Genomic DNA, 23,316 nt, shown 5'->3' with positions numbered 1-23,316 from the left:
CAACCAACTCACATATATACACATTTTCCTGAAATGGGAGAGAGGCAATATACAGTCCAGTGCTTTTTTTTTTTTTTTTTTACACTTGATTGGCCTTTCTTGTCCTTGTGACATGAGGACAAGAAATGAGGGGAGCCTTTGTCAACAGGACATCAAGCCCTCGACAGTAAAAGGAACCCCATCGGTGGAGAGACACTGTCACATATGCAGAAACTGGGAGGGGCATAGGTAGGAAGGGTATAAAGTGGTTGGGGATACCCTTTCCAGTGACAGTCACCTTGGTGTACATAGGCAAGGTGACAATGTCTCTTAAATGCTAATTGCCTGATGCAAATTGATGTATTATATCATGCCATCTATGTTTTATACTGATTGTACTATTTTATATTTATATATTATGGATTTTTACTTTTTTATCCCAGAGGATAGGGGCATGAGGAAGCTACCCAAAGTGTGTTCACTGTTGTATTATATAAGGAAATACATATTTTGTCTTTGACTCATAACAGTGCTCCATTCTCCTTTTTGTGGACATGATCCCAAATGCCCCCTTTAACACCTTTTTGTGTATTTGAAGCAGCCTTGCCAGTTATACTCTATCTCATCATAGACTCTCTTCATCCAGGAGAAACCCAACACAGTGCTTGGACCCAGTGCCTCCCATCTACAGGTTCACACAAGTGAGGGATTTCCCAGCACTTGCTGTCCCAACATTTTTAAGCTGTTCATTCACTGTCATTGATTCTCCTGCAGGTGTGTGATCTCCAATTCAGACTTAAATGTTGTTTTAAAACATGGTGGTTTCAGCTTTTTTTCTGAATCCACTGCCTGTCTGTACATAGCCCTAGGACATAAACTGGCTGGTTGAAACTACTGCCTCTTTATTGGAACTCCCCTAATTTGGCTTCTGAAACAGAACAATTCTCTCGCCTTCCAGCTTCTCACACTGTAAAACTAATACATTATATGTTCTTCTTGTTTGCTTATAAGTTAAGTAAGTTCTAGTAAATTTTCATACAGTTTGGCATAGTGAAGGATAAGTGGGAATCAGTCTTTTGAGACGAACGCTATTCTTTCAACAGCTGGCTTGAGGAAAGATTCCAGAATAGGATTTTAATAACCTTCTGCTGTTTTACCTTATTATTCCTTCTTAATGCCTCATAACTCTTAACTTGTTTCAACTCCTGAAAGCATTGCAGATGCTACCTGTCTACCTAGCTTATCTGGCGCGTATCAAGAAACCAGCCATATGGTGTTTCCGCCATCGTGGGTTGTATGCTGTAGTTGTAGAGAAAGGATGCCAGCTTCAATGTCTTGTGTACCATGTCAATGTCTTTTAATAGCATTGGACTAGGAATTCATAATTCCCCATATTAAATTTTTAGAAGCCTGGAAAAGGTCCAAAGAATCTAGTTAATAAGCTTCACTTGGACAAATTCCCATATCTCCTGCTGTATGGGAATTATGTTGGATGTTTTTAAAGTTATGCATAGGTATGGCTCATACCATATGGGTAATTTGAGTGTGTTTTAACTTTTACCAATCGTTGTATTTACGTGAGCAATACAGTGACTTAGTGCTTAACACTTCTGTCCTTGGTTTGAATCTCAGCCAGGACACTATCTGCATGTAGTTTGGATGCTTGCATGGTTTTCACCCCACACTCCAACAATATGCTGTTAAGTTAATTGGCTCACGTCTGAATTGGGCCTTGTATGTGTGCATGTTAGATAGAAATCTTAGATTGTAAGCTCCTTGAGGGCAGGAACTGATGGAATTTAAAGTATGGAGAGCACTGTGGAGTCAGTGGTGATGTATAAATGCTGATCATAAGTAAATAAGTGTGTTTTTTCAAAGAAAAATGTGTTATGTACAGTATTAAATCTTTAACTGCAACATTTGCCATGTTGCAGTAGGCTGTAATACTGTACTTAAGCTGCCCTTTCGTTTGCTTATATATTGGGAAAGCCCACTATTTCTGTCCCCCGTCCCCCCGTGCTTTCACAGCAACATATACTAACATTTCGTTTGCTCCATTGCCCCTCCATTCAGTGTCCATGGGGTTGATCTAAAGCCAAATAGGCTGATCATGTTGCAAGGGAATTTTCACATTGCAGGGCAAGTTTCCCTTAGCTTGGTGAATGTGGTGATATTTCCCTTTGCAAAGAATACCTAATCATGTGCAAGGAAATTATAGATGCTATAGTGTATGTACAGTACAGCAGCCAATCACTGGGTTTCTCTCAACCAGTGGTGCATGCTGGGATAGGGTACATGTACTGGAGGGATTTGCCATGTGCTCAGACTAGCCGGAACCAGCCATGGATTGGGGCTGGGTGCTGTTCAGCCTGCCCCCCCAGGCTAGGCCTGAGGCCTGGGGGTGGGCATGGGCTGGTGTGAGGGGAAGGTTTCCCTTAGGCCCCCAACATGGAGGAGGTCTGTGTTTCAAGAGAGGAAGAGACCCAGGACCAATGATGGCTCTTGAAGTATCCTGGAACTCAGAGGACTTCAGGAGTATGGCCGGTGTCTTTCCTGTTTAGGATCTGTATTCATCCTGCTTACTGTATCTGCTACTTCAGTTGCCATCCACTGCCTCCCAAGTGGATCTACACTGATATGCCAACCAGGTCTGGTGAGTCTGGAGCTTATGTCTGTGACACCCTGGAAGCTTAGAATCCCCCTACCCTCTCTCCCCAGTGAAGATGTTTAATAAAACGTTATTCTGCATTATATTACTGGAGTGGACATCAGTTTGTGGGCACTAGAAGAAGGGCGGTTAATGCTAATGGGTGGGCAGCTGAAGATCATACCCTAGACAGACTAGAGATGGACCGGGCATTCAGTGGCTTCTTTGGGGGTGAGCGGTACATATTATACAGGTTTTACAATCTAAAATCAACCCCAATGTGTGTTGACAAGGTTAAACAAGTTGTTTTGTTTTTTATAGGACTTTGTGTCTGGGTGACTGAATGGGGCAGCACAGTATTTTGGTGTGTATATACAGGTGGGAAGTCAAAGGAATACTCTACTTTTGTTACCAAAAAATATTCTAGCTATAAATATTCTACAAAAACAGTTTTGTAATTTAATGATATTTAAAAATAGTTTTCCATTTTAATCTGCATTTGCTGTAATTTTCTAAAAAGGTAAACAAATTTAATGTGATATGGCAACCTGGAGCGCCCTGTACTCTCTGTGTACAAAATGCCCCCAGGAATGTCATTACCTGCTTCTGTGAGTGGTTCACTGATTTTCTCAGAAGTCTGCACTAAGATACAGGTAACATTTTAAGCATCTCCTGCAACAGGAATTAAATTTATGGTAAAGTACTCCCTAAGGTTTATCTACTAAATGGATGCAGATTATGCAGCTTTCCTAATTAGAACAATGAGATTTCCTCAGGTGATTATAATGAACACAGACCTTCCTATTCCAGAATCGTTCTGGAAAGGAAACGCAGTGGAGGACAAGAAAATAAACAATGTAAGCAACACTTTTTTTTTTTTTTTTTTTTAACTAGAAATTTTACAAAACTTTTTTTGTTTAGAAGATAAAAATGTATTGACCATACTCCTGTGATGGGCTCAACTATCACTCGAAGGCGGGGAGATGGGCAGTTCGCAAGTTCCCTTCAGCTCCAGCCTCTTTGAGCGTGCATCTGTGTAGTCCCAGAGGGGAGCGTGCACGCAGCAATGGCTCCATAGAGATAGGAGCCGCACTAAGTGAACAGACAAGACAACATATTTGATGAACCGGATTTATTAACGCTTTAAGTGGACCTGTTAGTTTGTTTTCTTTCCGCTTAAATTTGACATCCGTATTCTCCTGAGCTACCTGATGTACACAGAAATTGTTCTTTTTCATATTAAGGGAGCTGCTGTATGCTTGATGTGCAGATTGGATTGATGTGTTACCTGACGCCCACTTCCCTTTTATGTAGCGTGGAGAAGCTGCGTATTTCAGTAATGGGATTGGTTTAGTACTTGTTTAGTACATCTTATTACTCGATCTTCACATGGAAGGTGCATTACCCAAGCAATTCCTCTTTATTTCTATAGCAGTTTTCCACATCACTAAACTCCAACTTGGTGCTTAAGTGAAATTAAAAAAAAAAGTTCTGCTGCATTTGTCTTGTTTTTAATGTGTGTGCAGTCCATGCTATAGAAGTGTAAGGCACAAAAAATGCCGGATTTGTGAGTTTACACTGGGATTCCTTTGGAGTGAAAGGAAGAATAAATAGACAGATTTTAGTTTAAAATGCAAACTAAAAATGCATTAATGAGCAAACATGCATGTACAGAGTTATCTGATGTTTGCATTAAAACTGTTTGTAGATTCAGTAATAAGCATGAACCGGGACTTAGGCATGACTCCTGGTTGCTAGTGATACCCTTTGGATGCATTTGAGCTGAGGTTCAAAGGTGCATTCAGTTTACCTTGATCTGCTTGTTTTTGTGACCGTGCATACGCCAGACATGTCATTTTCATCCTTGCTTAACTATATGGAGACTCCCAAAGGACCAGGTGTGATGGCACTAGATCTACTACAAGAACTGACTTTGTATGTATCTCAAATGTTGACGTTTTTGAGTTAGTGGATGTATTTGGGCTGCTCTTGCTGCAGATGTGCTACAGATAAATGAGGCTACAAATATCCGAACGTGTACGTATAAAGCATGCCAAATAAACATTTGCTTCTAAAGTTCCATTCTATTTAAAGTCTACACGTTTCAGGGATAAAATGTACCCCCTTTTATCAGGATTGTAAACAAAACCGGTGTTGCAAGTGGTATTTCAGTGGATGCATGCTGAATTGCTTTCTACTGTTGGAAGGAGCGCTAGTTGCGTCATAAAGGAAGCACTCTCTGACTGGAAACGTGGCGGCTTTTATACTCCATAAAATAGAATTCTACTGTAGCTGCATATGTGCCTTTTGGTGCTCCTTATCACATCACTACTTGGATAATCACTGGCATGGAAAATCACTGACATGGAACAAGCATATACATATCGCGTGTCCTGACTCTCCACTGCTAAGTGCTAATATGAACATACATTAAAAAAGTCATATTAATTATGATTCTTGAAGTGGCGGTGACCTCCTCTGTTCTTTATCTCTGACTCTCCACTCGGTGCATGCTTGTTTAAGGTCAGTGTCTCTAGTGAAGGAAGCATAAGAATGAAAGCCTTCATCTTCAAAAACAAGTCTTTACGATACGTTTCAGGAAAGGGTACTGATGGCAAAAACATTTACCAGTTGGGTGGTCAGCTGCAGAGGATGCATGCAAGGCTAATTCATTCACTTATACTATGAGGTCAAATGGATATTTGACTGGTGTGTAAATGTTCAATATTCTGACCGGTTTTGAAGTTTATTTCCCAGTACACATACTTAAAATGACCTCCTACATTAGAGGAAATAAAGCAGTTTAAGATTCTGGAAATATACTTACTTTAATCTATCTGAAGTCTTCTGTATTTCATAGAAATTAATTGCATGCAATATGCAGGGCACTTTCACCATAATTCAGAAGATAATGTAGAGGATAACTGAGTCCTTTTTGACATATTGAACTAATTTATTTCCCCATCCTTGTCTTGTACATTTTATAAGATTAATGTTTTTGTCTTTTGCCTTTTCACATGGCACGGGACATAACATTGCAAGGGTATCGAGAAACATTGATGCTGTCATTATATTCCTACATTTATCTTGCTTAAGGTATCGAATGGGTTACAGCATGTGGTTCTCTAGCTGTTGTGGATTAGAATGCTAAGTACATTTCTGCCTGAGACCTGGTGCTAGAATTGTGCCTTCATCCAGTAGTAGGGGTGAGGATGCACAGTTGTGATAGTAAGAAGGAATGAGGAGTGCTGGGATTCTGCTCTGTAAATCCCTGCTTATACTGGCAGCAATGTTTAGCAACTTTAACCAGTTTTCAATCACAAACCATTTGCATGGATCAAGGCAAATGCTGCCATCCCTGCCCACATAAAAGAAACGCATAACTGTATAGACTGATGATGACTGCTGTTACAAACTAGTTGGACAATTTAAATTTAAAAACGGTTGCCATATATTTGGTCATCATTACAGTCAGTTCAATAGTATTGCCTTGGTTACAAACTGCTTATGATAATTTCTGGGGCAGCATGTGTAGAACATTTTGGATGAACCAGTGATTGGATGAGCTAAGTGTCAGTCATAATCACTTACATGTGGCTTGTCAACCTACCATAAGCTTTTGTGTCAGAGATAGCCAGCAGCTACTGGAGAACAGAATGCCACTTCATATGTATGATATGAACAAAACTGAATATATATTATATGTCTTCATAAGACATACAACTAGTGGCATTTTGTTCTCCAGTAGCTGCTAGTCATGGCTCATAGCATTGGCGATCTCAAACACAAAAGCAGTTAGGCAAGTTAACAAGCCACTTATCAGTAATCATGACTGACGCCTAGCTCATCCAATCACTGGCTCATGCAATAAGCTCTACACGAAAGTCCAGAAATGATCATAACAAGCAGCATGCAGCCAAGGTGATAATACTGAACTGACCATGTAATGCTGACCATATATATGGCAGTCTTAGAAATGTCAACTGTTTGACAGCAGTCATCAACCATCATGCAACACCTGTCTTCGGTCTTATGTGTATGCCCGTAGGTATCTCTAGTGGTAGTCAATGGCAAACACGCCTTGAGCAGAAAAAGTAGCAAGATGGATACTTGTTTCATAAGAAATTATACTCTTATTTAACGGTTCCCTCTCCACTTTGTGACTCGCAGTTAAGCTTTGTGTATTCTGTAGAGATGAGGTACGCTGTAATTATGGATATGTTTAATTTGTTAGAAATTTACCTGTACAATATTACAAATTATGACATGAGTCCCATTAGGGCTAAAACATTTATTTATTTTTTTACCTTCCTGTTGATACTGCGGAGCTGCTGCTTAGAGGCATTCTGAAAAGCGACTTTATAGCCACACCATGTTGGCTCTGATATATGAAGTTCTAAGCCAAGTGCTCAACTGTTTACCAAGCTGTGAAACCTCTGCAATTCACTGAGGCACTGGCACATAAAAACTGTTATTATTCATCTACACATGGAGATTAGCCGGGTCCGTGTAAAGTTGCATCTAGTTTATTTTCTGTTTTCATGATTTGCCTAAGAATTTTAGATATTGTTTAACACCAAATATTTTATTTGTGCACTAATGCCCGTATGACTTGAGCATAGTAATAATGGTTATAAAAATATATCTGAAAAGCTCAGTCCATAATAAAACACCATACAAATATGTTTTTTAAGCTCTACTCAGGTTTGCTGAGATGACTCTTAAACATTTTCTTTGTTAGATTTTGTGTCACTTTCATGAGTTTTGGATAGGGTAGGGGAGGGTGAAAGAGTAAACCATCTGTCAGATTGTTATTTGGTTGTATGCTTGCCTTTGGGGACAGGGGCGTAACTAGAAATCACAGGGCTCCATACCAAAATGCTGTATGGGGACTCGTGATTTCTAGTTACGCCCACCTGATATCCCACACAACCCACCTGAGTGACCCTGCAGAGCCCACCATAGACTCTCTATGGTGGGCTCTGCAGGGTCTCAGGTAAGCTGGTCTAACCCTCTTACCTGTCAGCCCTCTGCCACCTGTTGCTCTCTGCCTCCTCCTCCGTTGCTGGGCCCTGCCTCCATCTCCGGGCCCTGCCTCCTCCATCTCCGGGCCCTGCCTCCTCCATCTCCGGGCCCTGCCTCCTCCATCTCCGGGCCCTGCCTCCTCCATCTCCGGGCCCTGCCACCTCCATCTCCGGGCCCTGCCTCCTCCATCTCCGGGCCCTGCCTCCCCCATCTCTGGGCCCCACCTCCTCCTTCGCTGCCGATGCCGGGCCCAGTCTCCTCCTCCGTAGCTACTGGCTGTCACTGACTCAGCAGCGGCTGGGAGGAGGAACGCAGCACTGCACACATCTCTGACAGGTTGTCAGTGATCTAAACAGCGGCGTGTTACTCCTCACAGCTGCCAGTTACAGCTAGCAGCCTGCAATGCCATAGCGACCCAGGCAGCCATCACAGCATCGGGGGGATGTCCTGGCCAGGCCACATAACGGCTGCCTGGGTCGCTATGGTGATTGTTCCGCCACTGATTGGGGAGATTTCCCTTAACTTCCTGTCCCTGAGACGCAACAGGAGATTACAGGAAGTCTTCCAAAGTGGGGAGGATTTCTCTTTTAGACAGTCGGATCCAAAGCAGGCATTGCCTTTGGAAGATTTTTTGTCACCTCTTGTTCTGGGAACAAGTCTAAACCCATAGAAACAAAGGGGTTATTCTCCCGAAAACTAACAAAAAAAGTTTTGCTTTTGCATACACTTTAAGGGTCTATTTTACATATTTCTGTTTACTGCCATCCATGTATACAACTAGTTGTGGCAGACTTGGGAAAACTGTGATTGTGTAGGTTCTACAGAACTGTAAGGCCAACTAGATGCTTGAATAGGACATGTGCAGTAGCTCTACCATGAGTTTAGCTTATTGCCTTTTGCGTCTTGGAGCTTTATACTAAAACTGTGTGTTTTTGTTTTTTTTTCTCTTGCAGTGGAAAGATGTATGAGTTCTATGCAAGCTGGGACCCAAATGATCAAACTGCGAGGTAGTTCCAAAGGTCTAGTTCGGTTTTACTACCTAGATGAACACAAGTCTTGTATACGGTGGAGACCATCAAGGAAGAATGAAAAGGCCAAAAGTAAGTCTTAAGTCACTGCTTTGCCCTGCCATGACTGTTTAGGCTGGTTCACACCTAGGCGTATTGAATATGCGATTCGCGGTAAAAAAACGTGCGACAAACCCGCGTTTCCGAGGGCTACTTGGCTGTATCCCAATGGAAACGCCCGACCAAAACGCCCCAAAGAAGTACATGTACTTCTTTGGGCGTAGGGCGGTTTCCCGCGCGTTCGTACTCGCGGAAAAACGCCCAGATGGGAACCATGCACATTGAAAATAATGGGATTTCCCTGTTTGAGCGTTTTTCCGCGAGTACGAACGCGCGGAAAAACGCCCAGGTGGGAACCGGGCCTAAGTACTAAAGTCAGCTATATGTTTTCATTTGAGATGAAGCATGTGGATTTAAAAATCTTTTAGTTGGCTTATGAGGTGAAATGAAGTCCATACAACTGCATCTCTGGCATCACCAAAGGAAGTTACAAGCCATCACTGGACACATTACTTGTTTTGAAGCTTCTTTATGGGTCCAGCTAAATTCCCCTTGGCCCTGGAGTTAAAGTGGAACTCAGGGCAAGCAGCTACATATACGATTGAAATGCATAAATGTTTACTGTTTTACCTGACAAATGATTTGTAATTTTGGCCAGCTACTCTTGTAATTCACCTTTGCTAACAATTAAGATCACTTTGTTAATTCCTGGTTTAGCATTACTAATTTCTGGGTCAGATCACTGGACAGAAGTAATGCTCCTGAATCACTGTCTAGTTATGCGGCTGTGGGCAGAAGGGTGACATAAGAAGCTGTGCAGCAGCGAGGGAGGATATGCATCAAAACTGCCACTTTTAATGGACTATGCCAATTCATCACAGATCTAGTACAAGCTGTGCTCCATTCAATTCTTCCTAAGTAGTGACAGTGACCGGCAAAGATTTTTTTAACCTTTGATTGTCTATTACAAGGCTTACTGAGGTATGTTGTTTGCTGAAGCACATAGAAAGTTTATTAAGTGCCTACAAATCTAACCATAGCTTGACTTGACATGTACTTTGTGCTGAAGCCAGACTTCAAACATACACAGGAAAGCTATAGCAATGTTTTCATTGTTTGACAACCCCTTTCATCCAAGTTTTTTTTCTATCTGAGGGCATGGGAATACTTTCCAACCCATATACTGTACATAGGGATTGCCATTTAAGTAATTGTCATCATACAGCCTAACTTGACCCATTAGTTTGTTTTGAATTTTTGTTCTTTTCAATATTCCAGTGTCCTAGTATATTTACTGTATATGTATGTATATAATTTGCATAGAGTAAATTTACAATGTATTTGTGTGGAGAGCTGGTCTTGTACAGGGATGAAAAATGACAATGACACACCATGAAGACAGTTTAGTGGATTTTATGACACAGATGCTACTCTGGGGTAGCTGGATTAGGAGATCCTAGAGCATCCTTAACCTCTGTAGTGAGTTGACGTAGAGCGGCTCACCGGACCCGACCTTGTCATCCAAGATGGTTTCCTCAGTTATCGGTGTCAGCTCTGGCATTTGCTTGTAATGTAGAAGAGATACCTGTTAGACTGTTTTTCTTTGTCAAGTTGCAGGCATTACATTACTGTGGACATGTGTTCTTCCCCGCTGGCTCCCTCCCAGGGGCTTGTGTTATCTTTTGAGTGTAATGCATCTCCTGGTACTCCTTTTGTTCCTGCTTTGTCATAATTGAGCTGCACTGTGTACAGCTAGATTGTCTTTGTTAGCACTGACAGCCCTGTACACAGGAGTATGAAGGGTTGCACATCATCTGGGGGGTCTGTGTGCAGAAAAGCCAGATTGTCATTTTAAAGGAACAGGGTTCCCAAGGTATGGTTAACAATCTGTTGCGGAGGCTCTTACATGAACGCTGGATTGTTGCGAGGAATTAGCTAATTAATATTTGAATGATCTAATGCCTTTTCAATCTTGGCTTTGCACAGACCTATATAGTATGTATGTACCATGATTAAGGAGCCTAGCAGCACAGGGGGCCTAGTACACAGAGAAGTAATTAAGTAATTGTACCTCAGTATAGCTCTGTTTGGATACATAGTAGGCAGTATGGTGAGCTATGCCAAATGAACCAAGTAGCCTTTCATTGGTTCCATGAAGGACAGCATTATCTTTTAAAAACAATGTATTCATATAATCGCTTTTTCCCCCCAAAACAAACATGAAAAGGATCAGAGCCATCTATTCCTGTATATTTCTTTTAGCTCCTGTGCATCCAGTTTTAAGCAGAGACGAAACCTAAAATATAGACCCATTTATCCAGCTTACATGCGGCAGTTTCCGGTGTGTTTATCTCCACCCCTACCCTACACCAAGACTGACAGCCACAGTGAAGAGGCATAATGGAATTTGTAGTTTCACCACAGATGGCATGTCATGGTTGCCTACCCCTGGTGTAGGGCATGTGAAGCAGGGAGGCAAAAGATCCAATCAGGTTATGAAGAGAGTCAAAATGGCTCCCACTAGAAATGTTGCTAGACCCTTTCCAAGCAGAACTTCAGGCATATGTAAAAATATGTCTTTACACTGCTATAGTCTCCAGTACAACAAGACACAGACTCTGAGGGGTGGAGGTGTAGCACTTTGAGCCAGTCGGGATCTATTAAATTGCACGTTGCTGGCGGCCTTATAGTCATGTGCTGACAGGAGAAGAGAGCACAAGGTTGACCCTATCAAGGTGGTGTTGCTTCTTTATTGTCCCATCAGCAGTCTATATATTCAGTTGGTAGCTATGCTGTATTGCTTACCAAAGCAGCCAGGCAAATTGCACTTCAAGGAATAGAAGTCAGCAATTGCAGTCTCCGTTTCTCTCTTGACGGGTTTATTAAGCTGAGCTCTATGCAGAAGACTTAATACAAAAACAGAATATTGTTTTACTTGCCAAATTATTTAGATTTCTCTCCATCCAGCTCTGACACACAGCACAGCCCTGTCTGGTATGGCAGGAGACCTGATTTTTCTCTTCTACAGTCAAGTAATACTCGCAGGTCTTGACCCTCCCCCAGCTTGTAACTGGAAAGTGAAGGAGAAGCAGCAGCCTGATGAGATAATTTATGTATCAGTCTCTTCTTTCCACTCATCAGCATGTTGCTTGTTAGCACATGGGCAGTGCAGCACAACTGACTGGATCCCTGTTTTGCTTCTCCCTCTCCCAGTGCTAAGCTCTGCTGTGCAGGGGATTGTAGGGAGGTGTTTAATGATGTATTTATGCCAAGATGCATTCATTTCAATCTTCTGTATCTGCATGGAGTTCAGCTTTAAAGGTTAGGTCGAGTCTTAGAGATAACTCTAACAGTCCTAAGTGTTAGGGGTAGGTGAAAGTGTAGAGGTAGTTTAGTAGTCAGGGCAGTTTCCACTTGTTTTCAGTGTTGATGGCCCTACACTCAGAACCAACATATCACTTCTTCTGATTTGCGCTTACACCACGGCTGGCCATGATTGGGTCACACATCTGTCATCAATCCTTCAGTTACCGTACAGAATCTTTCTTTACATCATCAGCCTGTGCAGTGTAGCTAAGGAAGTAATCCTGATTTACGGATTTGTCTGATTCATCTGATTATAGCTAGCGACAGCACTTACTAAGTATGGTCAAAATCATGCAGCGTAGCTAGCATATGAAGGAGTATTTTACGCTATGGAATAAATGTATTGAATGAGATGGGGGTGGGTGATATACTGGCAGCAAAATGACATAGTAAAGAACTAGAGGAAGGGAATCGGTCTCTGTTCCTCAAACAATTTAGTCTTGAATATAGGTTTTAGAGAGCGGCCAGGAATTTGTCTTTACTGTGAATGGTGAATGCTATTTTGTTTAACACTTAAAGTGCACTTGAAGCAATTTGTTTTCTATTATTTAAGAAAATGCCAAATTTTGGCTTGTCACCAGAACAGGAATAGATGGGAAAACTTCCAGTGGAGGCATTAGTTCTGGTGACCCTTCTAACCACTAGGGATTTTCCTCACTTGGGAGGGATTTTAGCTAGGGCTACTGGACTAGCTGTCACTGCATCATTTCTTTCCAATCACTAACTGAGAACAAGCATGCAGCAAGTAAAATCAGGATACTTGATCTATAAACTTGTTTGGGGTCAGTGACAGTAATTAAGTCATTTAATTAGTATAGCAGTCTTAGGTTAGCAATAACAGACTCCATATTTAACTTTGTCATTTAAGATTGAACAGCTGACCCAAAATCTTCTCCCGCCTCCCAGCATCAGACAATCAATCCCCATTTGTCAATATCAGGTCTAGAATATGATCTTCTCTGGTTGGGCTTTTTACTGTTTTAGGGAAACCCCATTCATTGCCTCCAACATATCTCCTCTACTGCTTGTAAGAACAGTTTGAAAACTCCAGTTAACGTCCAGCATGTTGAAATCATCCATAATTAAAACCTCTGCTTTCATTGTCAAACACGTTATCACAATCCTCAGACTGTCCTGGGGGTCTGTATACTACAGCTACTAATAGGAAGATCCCTCTCTGTTTTATAGGCAGGTCCAGAGTGTTTCAAGTAGTTAATTTGTTTGTTTTCTGAATTATTTTTGCTATGTTTGACCTAAATGGTAACACCACCTCCCTGCTTTCCTTCTTTCTATTTCCTGTATACCTTTTTCAGTCCTTTTTAAATCCCTGAACCGTGTCACTGTAATCGCAACAAAGTCTAAGTTTTCCCTGGACATAAGAGCTGTTTGGTTATGTTATGGCTAACATAACCAAAACTTTCAGCTTTTCACCAGCTAATTTTAACAACATGTTGAATTCTGCAATACAAAAGACTTGTGCATTATAGACAGGTAAGACCTCTTAAAATGTAAGGGTACAAAATATCTTGCGAAGTTCCTGGCCCAGTCTCTTAAAATCATTTTGTACAGAAAGCACTTTTGTGTCTTTAATCAGTTGGTGGACTTTGCTGGTGCACCTCCAGAGTAATTGAGTATTGCAGCAGACTTCAATAAGCCATGTCCTTTGGATTTTACAAAATAACTCCCTACATATGTACTCCAAATGATCATTACACTTTCTCTACATGACACGGCCATCATTTAGCACATAATTTGTGCTGTATAAATGTATACGGTTAGTTTACGGTCAGCCATAATGAACATAGCTACAAGAAATGACCTTAATTTAAATTAGTATTGCTGGTTATCCAAACATTATCATATCCTTGAAGTGCTGTCATGAGAAGAATTATTACTTAATGGCTCCCAGCCTGACTTGTACAGAATGGATAGTGTCTGCACTCATGGAAACTTCACAGAGGCTAATGAGAAATTAATATTCTTCTCACAAATGGGTAATGTAACAATGTAATGGAGTCATTTAGATCCAAACAGGGGCTTCTACTAGCTGGATGCCAGAATGGAACATCGGGTGATTGATAGAGGCAGCATTCAGGTTTTGTCTCTGCTACTCTGTATATTAAATTTATGTTCTTTCTCAGGTCACAGGGGAAATTATATCCTGTATACTATGCCTTCTTTTTTTTTTTCTAGTTCAGTTCTTCTGCTTCCCCTGAATTGTCCTTTTATTATTTGATAAGTGAGATGATGGACGGGAGAGGCACATTTTTTGGACAGCTATTAAATTATTGCCTGCAGCTCACAATACTAATGTTCTCGATCACTGGCGGTCCTAGATCACTATATACGTCCTGCAGAAATCAGTTAATTTTGGGTCTAGAGCTTTTTATAGATCTCTTCTGAAACCTTTGCATTGGATTGCTGCTAGAAATGGACATAAAGACTGTGTACCACGAACTACTGCCAAAGAGCCTCAGGGCCATTGCTGAGTTTGGCATTTTTCCTAAACTTTTAAAGCTGAACTCAGAGATCCACCTTGCAGTGTTACTGATCTTTTTTTCCCCTCCCCGAGCTCAATATATACCCTTTTTTTAAAATAGCTAATTAGACTTTAAAAAGGTTTTTTTTTAATAGTGATGTCAGAATTCTCTCTATTACCAGGCACAAGGAAGAGGGTCCTGCATGGTGCTGCATGTCACTTCCAATGGAGCTATGTGTTTTAGCTAAGTAAAATAGCCTGTCCATCAAAGACTGTAGGTGTGCATGGGCGGGGAAAAGTGTTTGAAAGCCTAAACCAGCTTACTGTACCAGAAAGTTAAGAAAATTCTAAAATGTTACAGCTGTCACCATAACAAAAGCAGAGAGGGAAGAATATGCAAATGGCCACACCTTTTTCATAGACAGCTGTTAAAGTTGTAATTTCCTTACTTTGCCACAATAGCCTTTCCCTTCCTCGTGTGTCTTTTTAAGACCGAGAGTGAGGGTAAAGCTCCCTCACAGAGACTGCAAAAACAACAAAAAGAGGTGGAAAAAGTGTCTTGGCTGGAGTTACACTTTAAGCTGCCACTTTATTCCTGCTACTTAGTAAATTAAGCCTAGACACTTGTTTTACTATTGCAAAATTGATTGCATTTTGGCCTATGTTATTTTTAATGTATGATAATTATGTGATAATCATGTGAATTAGAATTCAAAAGAGACGCTGCAGAATGTCCACTTTAAGGTGCCCATACACTGCACGATTCTCGTACGAGAATTGCGGGAAATCCCACGATCGTACGAGAATCGTGCAGTGTGAATGAAGATGTGCGACCGTTTCTACTGTACGGTCGCACGTCTTTTGGCTAAGGAGCATGCTAGAAAACCACTTGAGAATCTACGATTATCGGCTGGTTTTTAGCATGATCGGAAGATCAATGCCGCACGGGGCCGGTGTGCGCACACGCACACTGCCCGTTCAGCATTGCGGTCATTGGAAGCCCGCCCCTCAGGGGGACGGGCTTGCGATGATCGCACGTATGATCTGCCTGTCCAAGATGGGCAGATCGTACTTTTTTTAATTACTTTACAACGAAGTGTATGGCCACCTTTAAGCTCTGGAATTCAATTCTGTTCTATTTTCATCACTGCTCCAGCTTTGCCTCTGCTCCAGATCCTTAAGCCACCTTCAAGTTCCAGAGCTGGAGCTTTGCCAACCCCAATTTGCAGTTACGTACACAGCTTGTTTTAATGGGTGAGCTGGCTCCACTACAAGGCAAGGTGTGCTTATTTCCATGAAGTTCAATTTACACATCCATTTTGTAAGATAGCTATGTGGCTATGTTTGCTTATGCATTCGAAAAGCTTAGAGGCTTTTTTTTTTTATATAATAGACAGATCATATTTTTTTACCAGAATTAATTTTACTCATTTAACCCTCTGGGATTTGGTCAAAAGTATATAAATTGAATGTTTGCCAATCCGGCCAAACTCTAAATTTTGGCGGAACAATGGTAGCCTTGGGCCAGTGTTGAGGGGCTGCAATGAGCAAATGCAGCTTGCTTCTCAGATCATTCAAAATTGACTGACCTGCATTTGACATGCTTTAGTTGGTTTTAGCTGTGGCATCACTCCTTACTTTAAGGTTATACTAAACTCGTGAGTTAATTCTTAAAAATGCAATTAGGTACCCTAACTATTAACACAAATGTATCTTATTTATGTATCACTCAGTTGCAGATCCTCAAATCATCTCTGATTTCATGCTGAAACTGTCCTTCCTTCTGGAAGGTGACTACTTTTGTTCCCCATGGTCCCTGTGTCTGTTGAAAAATAGCCACCGCTCCAAGCTCACTCCCGTAATGGACTACAATCTCATGACTAGTTTTGATTGTGATTGTAGTATGTCACGGGGCTGAGCTACCTTACAACACACAGAGGGAATATGGAGAACAAAAGTAGCCACTGTCTAGAAGGAAGGACAGTGTCAGCACCAATTCAGAGATGATTTGAGGATCTACAGCTAAGTGGTACACAAATGAGATAACATTTTTGGTAATAGGGTATTTGAATGCATTTTTAAGATTTAACTCCTGAATTTAGTGTCACTTTTAAAGTCACAAGCAGCTTATCACTATGGAAAGAATAACAAGTGAATAAGTATGTGAAGGTTCTTATTTATTTAGGTCTTAGTATACATAAATGTAGGTATTTACATTATACTGGAATTGATCTGCAACATTAAAGGAGAACTATGACATGAGTGATTTCCACTCATCTCATAGTTCTAAGCCGACCTGTGACAATGAGACTGTCACAGGTCGGCTCAGTAGATCGGGAGGTGAGGGAACACATACCGGATTCCCTCACCTCTCGATCCTGTCACGGCTCTCTGCCGTGACAGGGGGAGGGGGGGCATTCCCCCCTCCCCGATCCGATCTGCCAGCGCTGACTGGCGGAACGGACGGGGGAGGGGCGGGTACAGCTGGCTCTGCCTCTAGATAGGCAGAGCCAGCTGTCACTCACGCAGCTGTGCGGATCCTGTCAAAAGAGTCGTGATCCGTCCCGGCTGCGGCGTCTCAGTATACCACGAGCTGTAGCTCGTGGTATACTGAGCTTAGGGTAACGGGAGGACGCTAGTTTGTGTCCTCCCGTTACCCTTTGGAGAACTATGGGGAAAAACACTGACCCCATAGTTCTCCTTTAATGTATCAAATTACTGTTCGTTAACAATTTGATAGTTTTCAAATCTGTCCAATTTCATTAGATTGAGAGCAAACATTAGATTGTTACACAATGGCCTGACTTGGAATGGCAGTGATCACTTTTACTTGGCCAATGATCAGTCTCTGTCTGGTCACCCTAGTACTTATTTGTTTTATTCTGTTCATTCATGACATTTCTTTTATTTGTCCATGTCTTATATCCACCTAAACTTTAATTTTATATTTGTTTATATCCATAGTCTCGATTGACTCCATTCAGGAGGTGTGTGAAGGGAAACAGTCAGATATTTTCCAGAGATATGCTGATGGAAGCTTCGACCCAAACTGCTGTTTCAGTATCTACTATGGTGATCGCATGGAGTCTCTTGATCTGGTGTCCTCGAGTGGTGAAGAAGCGCGGACGTGGATAACGGGTCTCAAGTACTTAATGGCAGGGATAAGTGATGAAGACAGTCTTTCTAAACGTCAAAGGACTCGGGACCAATATCCTTTTCTACATAAAAAATGCAAGCTTTGCGGGACATGCTGGTTGTGTGTGAAATACAATATTGATTTGTAGACTGGTGTTCAAAGTTGGCAGAACATGCAATCTAGCATGTATACAACTCTCTTTATCTCTTAAATGTTTTTAAAGCATCTAGTAGCTAGCTATTGACTTGCTGTTTCTAAATGATAATCAGCTGCAAGGAAGTTCAAATCATCACTTTCATATTGGTTACCAAGGCTAACTTGTTTTTTTTTGTAATTCCCAGTTCATAAATCTTAATTATGCCCTAAATCTGAGAGATGAAATTGATGAAGCTCAGTTGACGTCTCGCAGCCTGTTTGTTTTCTCTTCTAAACCCTTAACCACCATAGGGTTTATAGCCAATTTAGACTTGTAAATGCTGAAATATACAATTTTCTCTTACTAGAAATGTACTTTCTGCCCTCCCAAGCCAGTGCGCTTTGCCAGCAAAAATGAGTAATAGCTACAACCCTCATCGCAAGCATCTTCACACAAACTTGTTTAGAAATGAAGACGGCATCTCTGACTGATTATAGATTTATTGCCAAATAACTGATGCTACTAAATTTGGTCTAGCATCAATGACATTTGGTGATGAGATGGTTAACTAAACACTGGAATGGTAACATGCGCTCACTGAGAATGCATTATGCTATCCCTTTAGGTATGCCATGGTAAAAGATACCCAAAAAGTAATTACCTGTAATGGCTAAACTAGATGACCAATTTAAAGCTTGCACAAGTGAGCAATGTAACTACTTGTGGTAATCATGTCACTTTACAGCATGTTGATTTCAATGAGTTGCAAATGAAGTGATTGCCTAAGTGGCGAGATTACTTGGTAAGATAGCATTAAAATTGCCTTCGTAGTTTAACCATCAATCTAATTCGATATTTTAGACACTGCAAAGGAGAGCTTAATCAAAGGAAACCTTTCCCAAGGGAAACATGGAGTCTACCATTGCTAACTTCACATTCTTCAAATGCTAGTTGCCTGGATGTCATGCTGATACTCTGGCTTCAATACTATGTGTGACCAAACCACAACAGACTTTCCTGGTTTGCATATTGGAAATGTTAGCGTAGATGTGAGCAATGGCAAACACCATATTCTCAGAAAAGGTTAAATCTCAACTCTGCACTCTCCCTGCTGCCCCCTCAGACAACATGTGATGCTATTTTGTTTTTGTACTCATATTGTAGTAAAATCTTCAGGCCACTTAAGCATACTTACTTGAGCCAAGCAGGACCATCTAAGTATGCAAACAAATTCATGCATACCAGGAGTTCAGCTTTAATTAAATATGAGTGATCAATAGCTCTTTTGCTTTAATATTTTTCTTTTCCATTACTGGTCATAGTCAAACATGCCCATTGGGTGATCACTATACAAAGCGCTAAGAATGCTTTGTTATAAAACACAACCTGTCTTCCTTGGCCCTTTGCCATCTAGTAGACAAAGATATGCTTGTACATTGTTCATGAACAGTTGCAATGAGAAAAATGATGAATTCTCACTGGAACTAATTGGGTTACAAGGGCATAAAACTGCAGGCCATAAAAAGTTTATAATTTCCACGTGTTACCATGGCTCCATGGCTTTTAGAAACACTTCGTTGTAAAGATAAAAACTTCGACCTTTTGTATTTTTAAAAGGCTACAAGTTTGGCATTTTTAGAAATGGTACATAATTTATAAAGCATTCATTTGAATAAGTTAAAAGTCTTGTGCTATAAACTCCCCACTTCATAAATTATTAGATTAAAACCTAATTTGTTTCTTCGCAATATTTCCCATGGCCTATTGTTGCTTGTACAAAACATATTGATGATCCTCAGTCTCTAAACAACCTGGCTGCTGCCAGAAAATTATGTTTCTATTGTAAAATATTTGATATTCTCTCACGGCTTTGCCTGGCAGCATTTTGCAGCGATATAATGTTTCTTCCAGATAATTTAGTGCTATCAATCTGGGGTTTAATTCAAAGCCTAAGTGCACTGTACAACAAAGTGCGCTTTGTCCTTTTTGTCCCTCTTCCCTGACCTAACAGATCCCACCCTCCCCTTCTGCAGTATACTTGCCTCAAGCCGATGGGCAAAGTCTCCAGGAATTGTTTACATACCGCATTGCAAGTCCTTTCTCTCTTGGCTGTGCCTGCGCAGTAGAGTACCATAGACTTTGATGGTGCTCTACTGTGCAGATGCACAGTAGAAAATACAAGAAAAGGATGCAAAATGGTGTCTATATATACCAACCAAGTGAACTACACACCACTATCATCTCAACAATAGACTGTGGGACCCCACAGCAAAATGGATGCCCCCCTTCCTCCAGTAGCTTCATTGTGTGGCACCTGCTAGCATCACCCTTCACAATATGTCACTGATCTTAACATACAGTATGCCCAATTCAAGGGCAGGAGTAGGAGAGCTGGCGGCATAGTGAGTACACTACTAGGAACCAGTGCTATGGATATAGATGGCTGGCAAAAGGGAAGCAGCAATAATAAACAAAATTTAACTTTATACTATGACACAATCTGTAAACCTAATAATTTATTAATGCAGAACTAAAGATCTCAGCTGTCCTAAAAAGAAATTCCCAAATTTCAGCCTACCTAATTGGGCCCCCTTCGTATCTGGCCCCTATGTACCCCCAGAAGGCTCAACGATGTATGTTGCTACAAAATAAACTTTCCTAGAGAATTAATGTACATTTAATCCTTTTGACTAAAATATCATAAAAGCTTTAAGATGTTAATGTGATTCCTAAAGTTTTCAATCCGTTGAAAGCTTAAACTTTTGTTAAAATATATCTAAAGCCTTGGGGGGGGGCGAAAAAAATGTTCTGCCCCGGGCGCCCATAACTCTGGTTACGCCACTGAAAGCCTCTAAAGCCAAAACTTCTATTTCTTAGCATAGAGTTAGAATTTAGGATAGAGTTGGGAATAGTTAATATGCAGGCCAGGATATTTTCTGTTACTTTCTGTCTTTATAAACTGCAGGAAGTGAGAGGATATCTCTTCATAGGAGTCACCAGAACAAGTCTTCCCCTTTGGAAGATGTTTCTCCTGTTTCAGTGATAACTCAAAGTTTTACATTTTCTCTCAATTCCATCCCAGTAACAATGGTCATCAGGACACTGAAATTCAAATTTGGCTCAGGACAACAGAATTCATTAGATTTAGTCCAAATCTAACATTTGAATATCTGGATCAACACGAATGTCAATATATGTTAAGTGAAAGTTCATCCATGTATGTATAGTAAAATTGAAAAAAAAACCTTTTGATTTTTCTCTTTTGTGATTGGTGGTTTAGCAGCACCTCCAAATTTTTTGGAAAGACAGTGTATTTTTCAGTCTTCACACTTTCCTAAGAAATTCAGTCTGGTATGATGGCAAGGTGAACCATACAGATCAATATTGAAAGTGCTTCTGCTGAAATGACTGATCCACATGTTCTTTCCTTAACTCCTGCCAAATATGGTTGAAGCAAACATTTGATGAAGCAGACAAAAATGGAGATGGGAGTCTGAGTATAAATGAGGTCTTACAACTAATGCACAAACTGAATGTGAACCTTCCACGACAGAAAGTAAAGCAAATGTTCAAGGTAAGAGAATGCAGGTTATTGCCTCCTGAACTGCTATTCTGTATACACGTTTTCTTGTGCATGTCAATCCCTAATCTCATATAATTTTAACGTGTTCATTTCATAAGTGCTTTTTTATTTTAAAATCTCTTTTATTAAAATATCTGGGGATCCTTCCATGAGGCTCCTTGTTCAGGCACTTCCTATTAGGTGACCAACTGCCCCTGTCTCATAATTGTGTTCCTTTGTCTCTCCCTGCGAGACGTGCTTTTGATGAATACTACAAGAGGCCATTTCAGCACATACTGAGCAAGCATGGTGCACTGTTATCACCATCAGATTATCCTTGGAATGTTTAGGAACAGCAGTACCCTACAGTAGCAGTATCACCATACCCTACCACATGCCACTCAAAACGGAGACATTGAGGCTGATTTACTAAAGGAGTTGTGGACCTTTACTCAGAGAAATAAGGATTGACGTTAATTACATAGAAAGAAAATTCCTGTTTATTTCTTCTGCAAATGATTTGGTATTGGAAATGAACAACTTCAGTTACAACTCCTCTAGTAAATTGGCCACATTCATTTTAGCTGAAGTTGCTAAACCTTTTTGCAGAGAGGGAGATTTTTATCCTTTTTTGCAGACACATTACCCTTGCACTCTGTTGAAACCGATCACGCACAAACTGAACTTGATCAGCTTCTTCCCCAACCAGAGTGGCTGAAGTTTGACAGCGCTGAACCTGGAAGAGTTCAGAGCTGAGTTCTTCCACATTCATACTATCCAGGAGAGATCAGTGTGGGGGAATTATGTTCCCAAGCATGTAAAACTGATTGGAGAGCTGTAAAATCACTTTTACTTAGCCAGCAGTGACCGATTGTCCCAGTGACCATTGCCATCAGGTCTGACAGTGAGGCGATATCCACATTTTGAGCTGTCACCAGAACAGTAATTTAGGGGAAATATTTCAGTGGGGACAATTGTTCCACTGAGGAATTTTCTCACTTCCTGTTACATTTACAAGAAAGTAAAGAGATTGCCCCTGAATAGAAAAACAAATAAAGATGGGTTTAACCCTTCCTTACACTTTTCAATTTTTTTTAGAAAAAGGGTGTAGGCTGTAGATACATGTTAAAGATGTATCAAGCCCATTATAGGTTGTTGTTGCTGACTTCTGAAAATTCTATTTGCATGGCTGTCATGCTGGTCTAATGCCATTATTTGAATTACTGACCCTGTCTAGAATGCAGACCAGGTGTTCTGATGTGACTCCAGCTTGTGGCATTCAGATGTATTGAAGCCATTGGATTTACATGACATCTTGGCAACAAGAATTTTCAGAAGGAAGACTGTCTGTGTTTAAGGCAGAACAGGTTGGTTTGAACTTCCATCTGCTTTACCTGTGGAAAGATATTTTTTCTTTCCTGGCAAAGGCACTTTTTCTTGTCTGGGTGCAGCTATTGTGTTCTATATTGTTAAAATGATATATAAATCCTAGACGGGTTCAAAGAACAGCTTTGTGTTGGAAAACCTGTACTTCATGAGCAGAAGTCAAATCTTTCGGTAGCCCTCGCCTCTTGCTTCCATGTGATTGACATGCTTCCCGGTGCCTGGTCTTTGTTGCTTGTCAGATGAAGAGGATCAGGAGATGCACTGCTGGAGTCTGCGTTTTAGGAGCAGTTCTCAATGAGAAATACATGGACTGCCTGGTTAAAAATAACGAGAAAGGGGAATGTTACTGCATGTTAGTCTTTGTCGGTGAACCGTAAAGAGAAAAAAAGAAAGTATTCTTTCTCTGCACTAAAATTCTTTGTAGCCTCAAGGTACTTTAGAAAAGTTGTAAGGTCACACACACACACACACACACACACACACACACACACATAGAAGTTGTGAAAATCTTCTGAAAACTTACAACTGCTGCA

At 40.8% G+C, this 23,316-nt stretch overlaps 1 protein-coding gene across 1 annotated transcript in view; it reads left to right on the top strand.

Annotated features, from left to right (window-relative positions):
* The window catches only part of PLCH2 (phospholipase C eta 2), a 400,220-nt gene that overhangs the window by 244,026 nt on the left and 132,878 nt on the right, over positions 1–23,316 (top strand). Inside the window, exons 2-4 of the mRNA XM_018565131.1 lie at positions 8,605–8,751; positions 17,528–17,771; positions 21,280–21,409. Of these exons, the coding sequence (XP_018420633.1) occupies positions 8,605–8,751; positions 17,528–17,771; positions 21,280–21,409 (521 nt within the window). The remainder of the gene's footprint in view (positions 1–8,604; positions 8,752–17,527; positions 17,772–21,279; positions 21,410–23,316) is intronic.

Source organism: Nanorana parkeri, unplaced genomic scaffold, assembly GCF_000935625.1.
Source record: "Nanorana parkeri isolate BGI_ZX_2015 unplaced genomic scaffold, ASM93562v1 scaffold815, whole genome shotgun sequence".
In the NCBI taxonomy this organism is placed as follows: domain Eukaryota; kingdom Metazoa; phylum Chordata; class Amphibia; order Anura; family Dicroglossidae; genus Nanorana; species Nanorana parkeri.
This window is presented reverse-complemented; position numbering and strand designations above follow the sequence as displayed.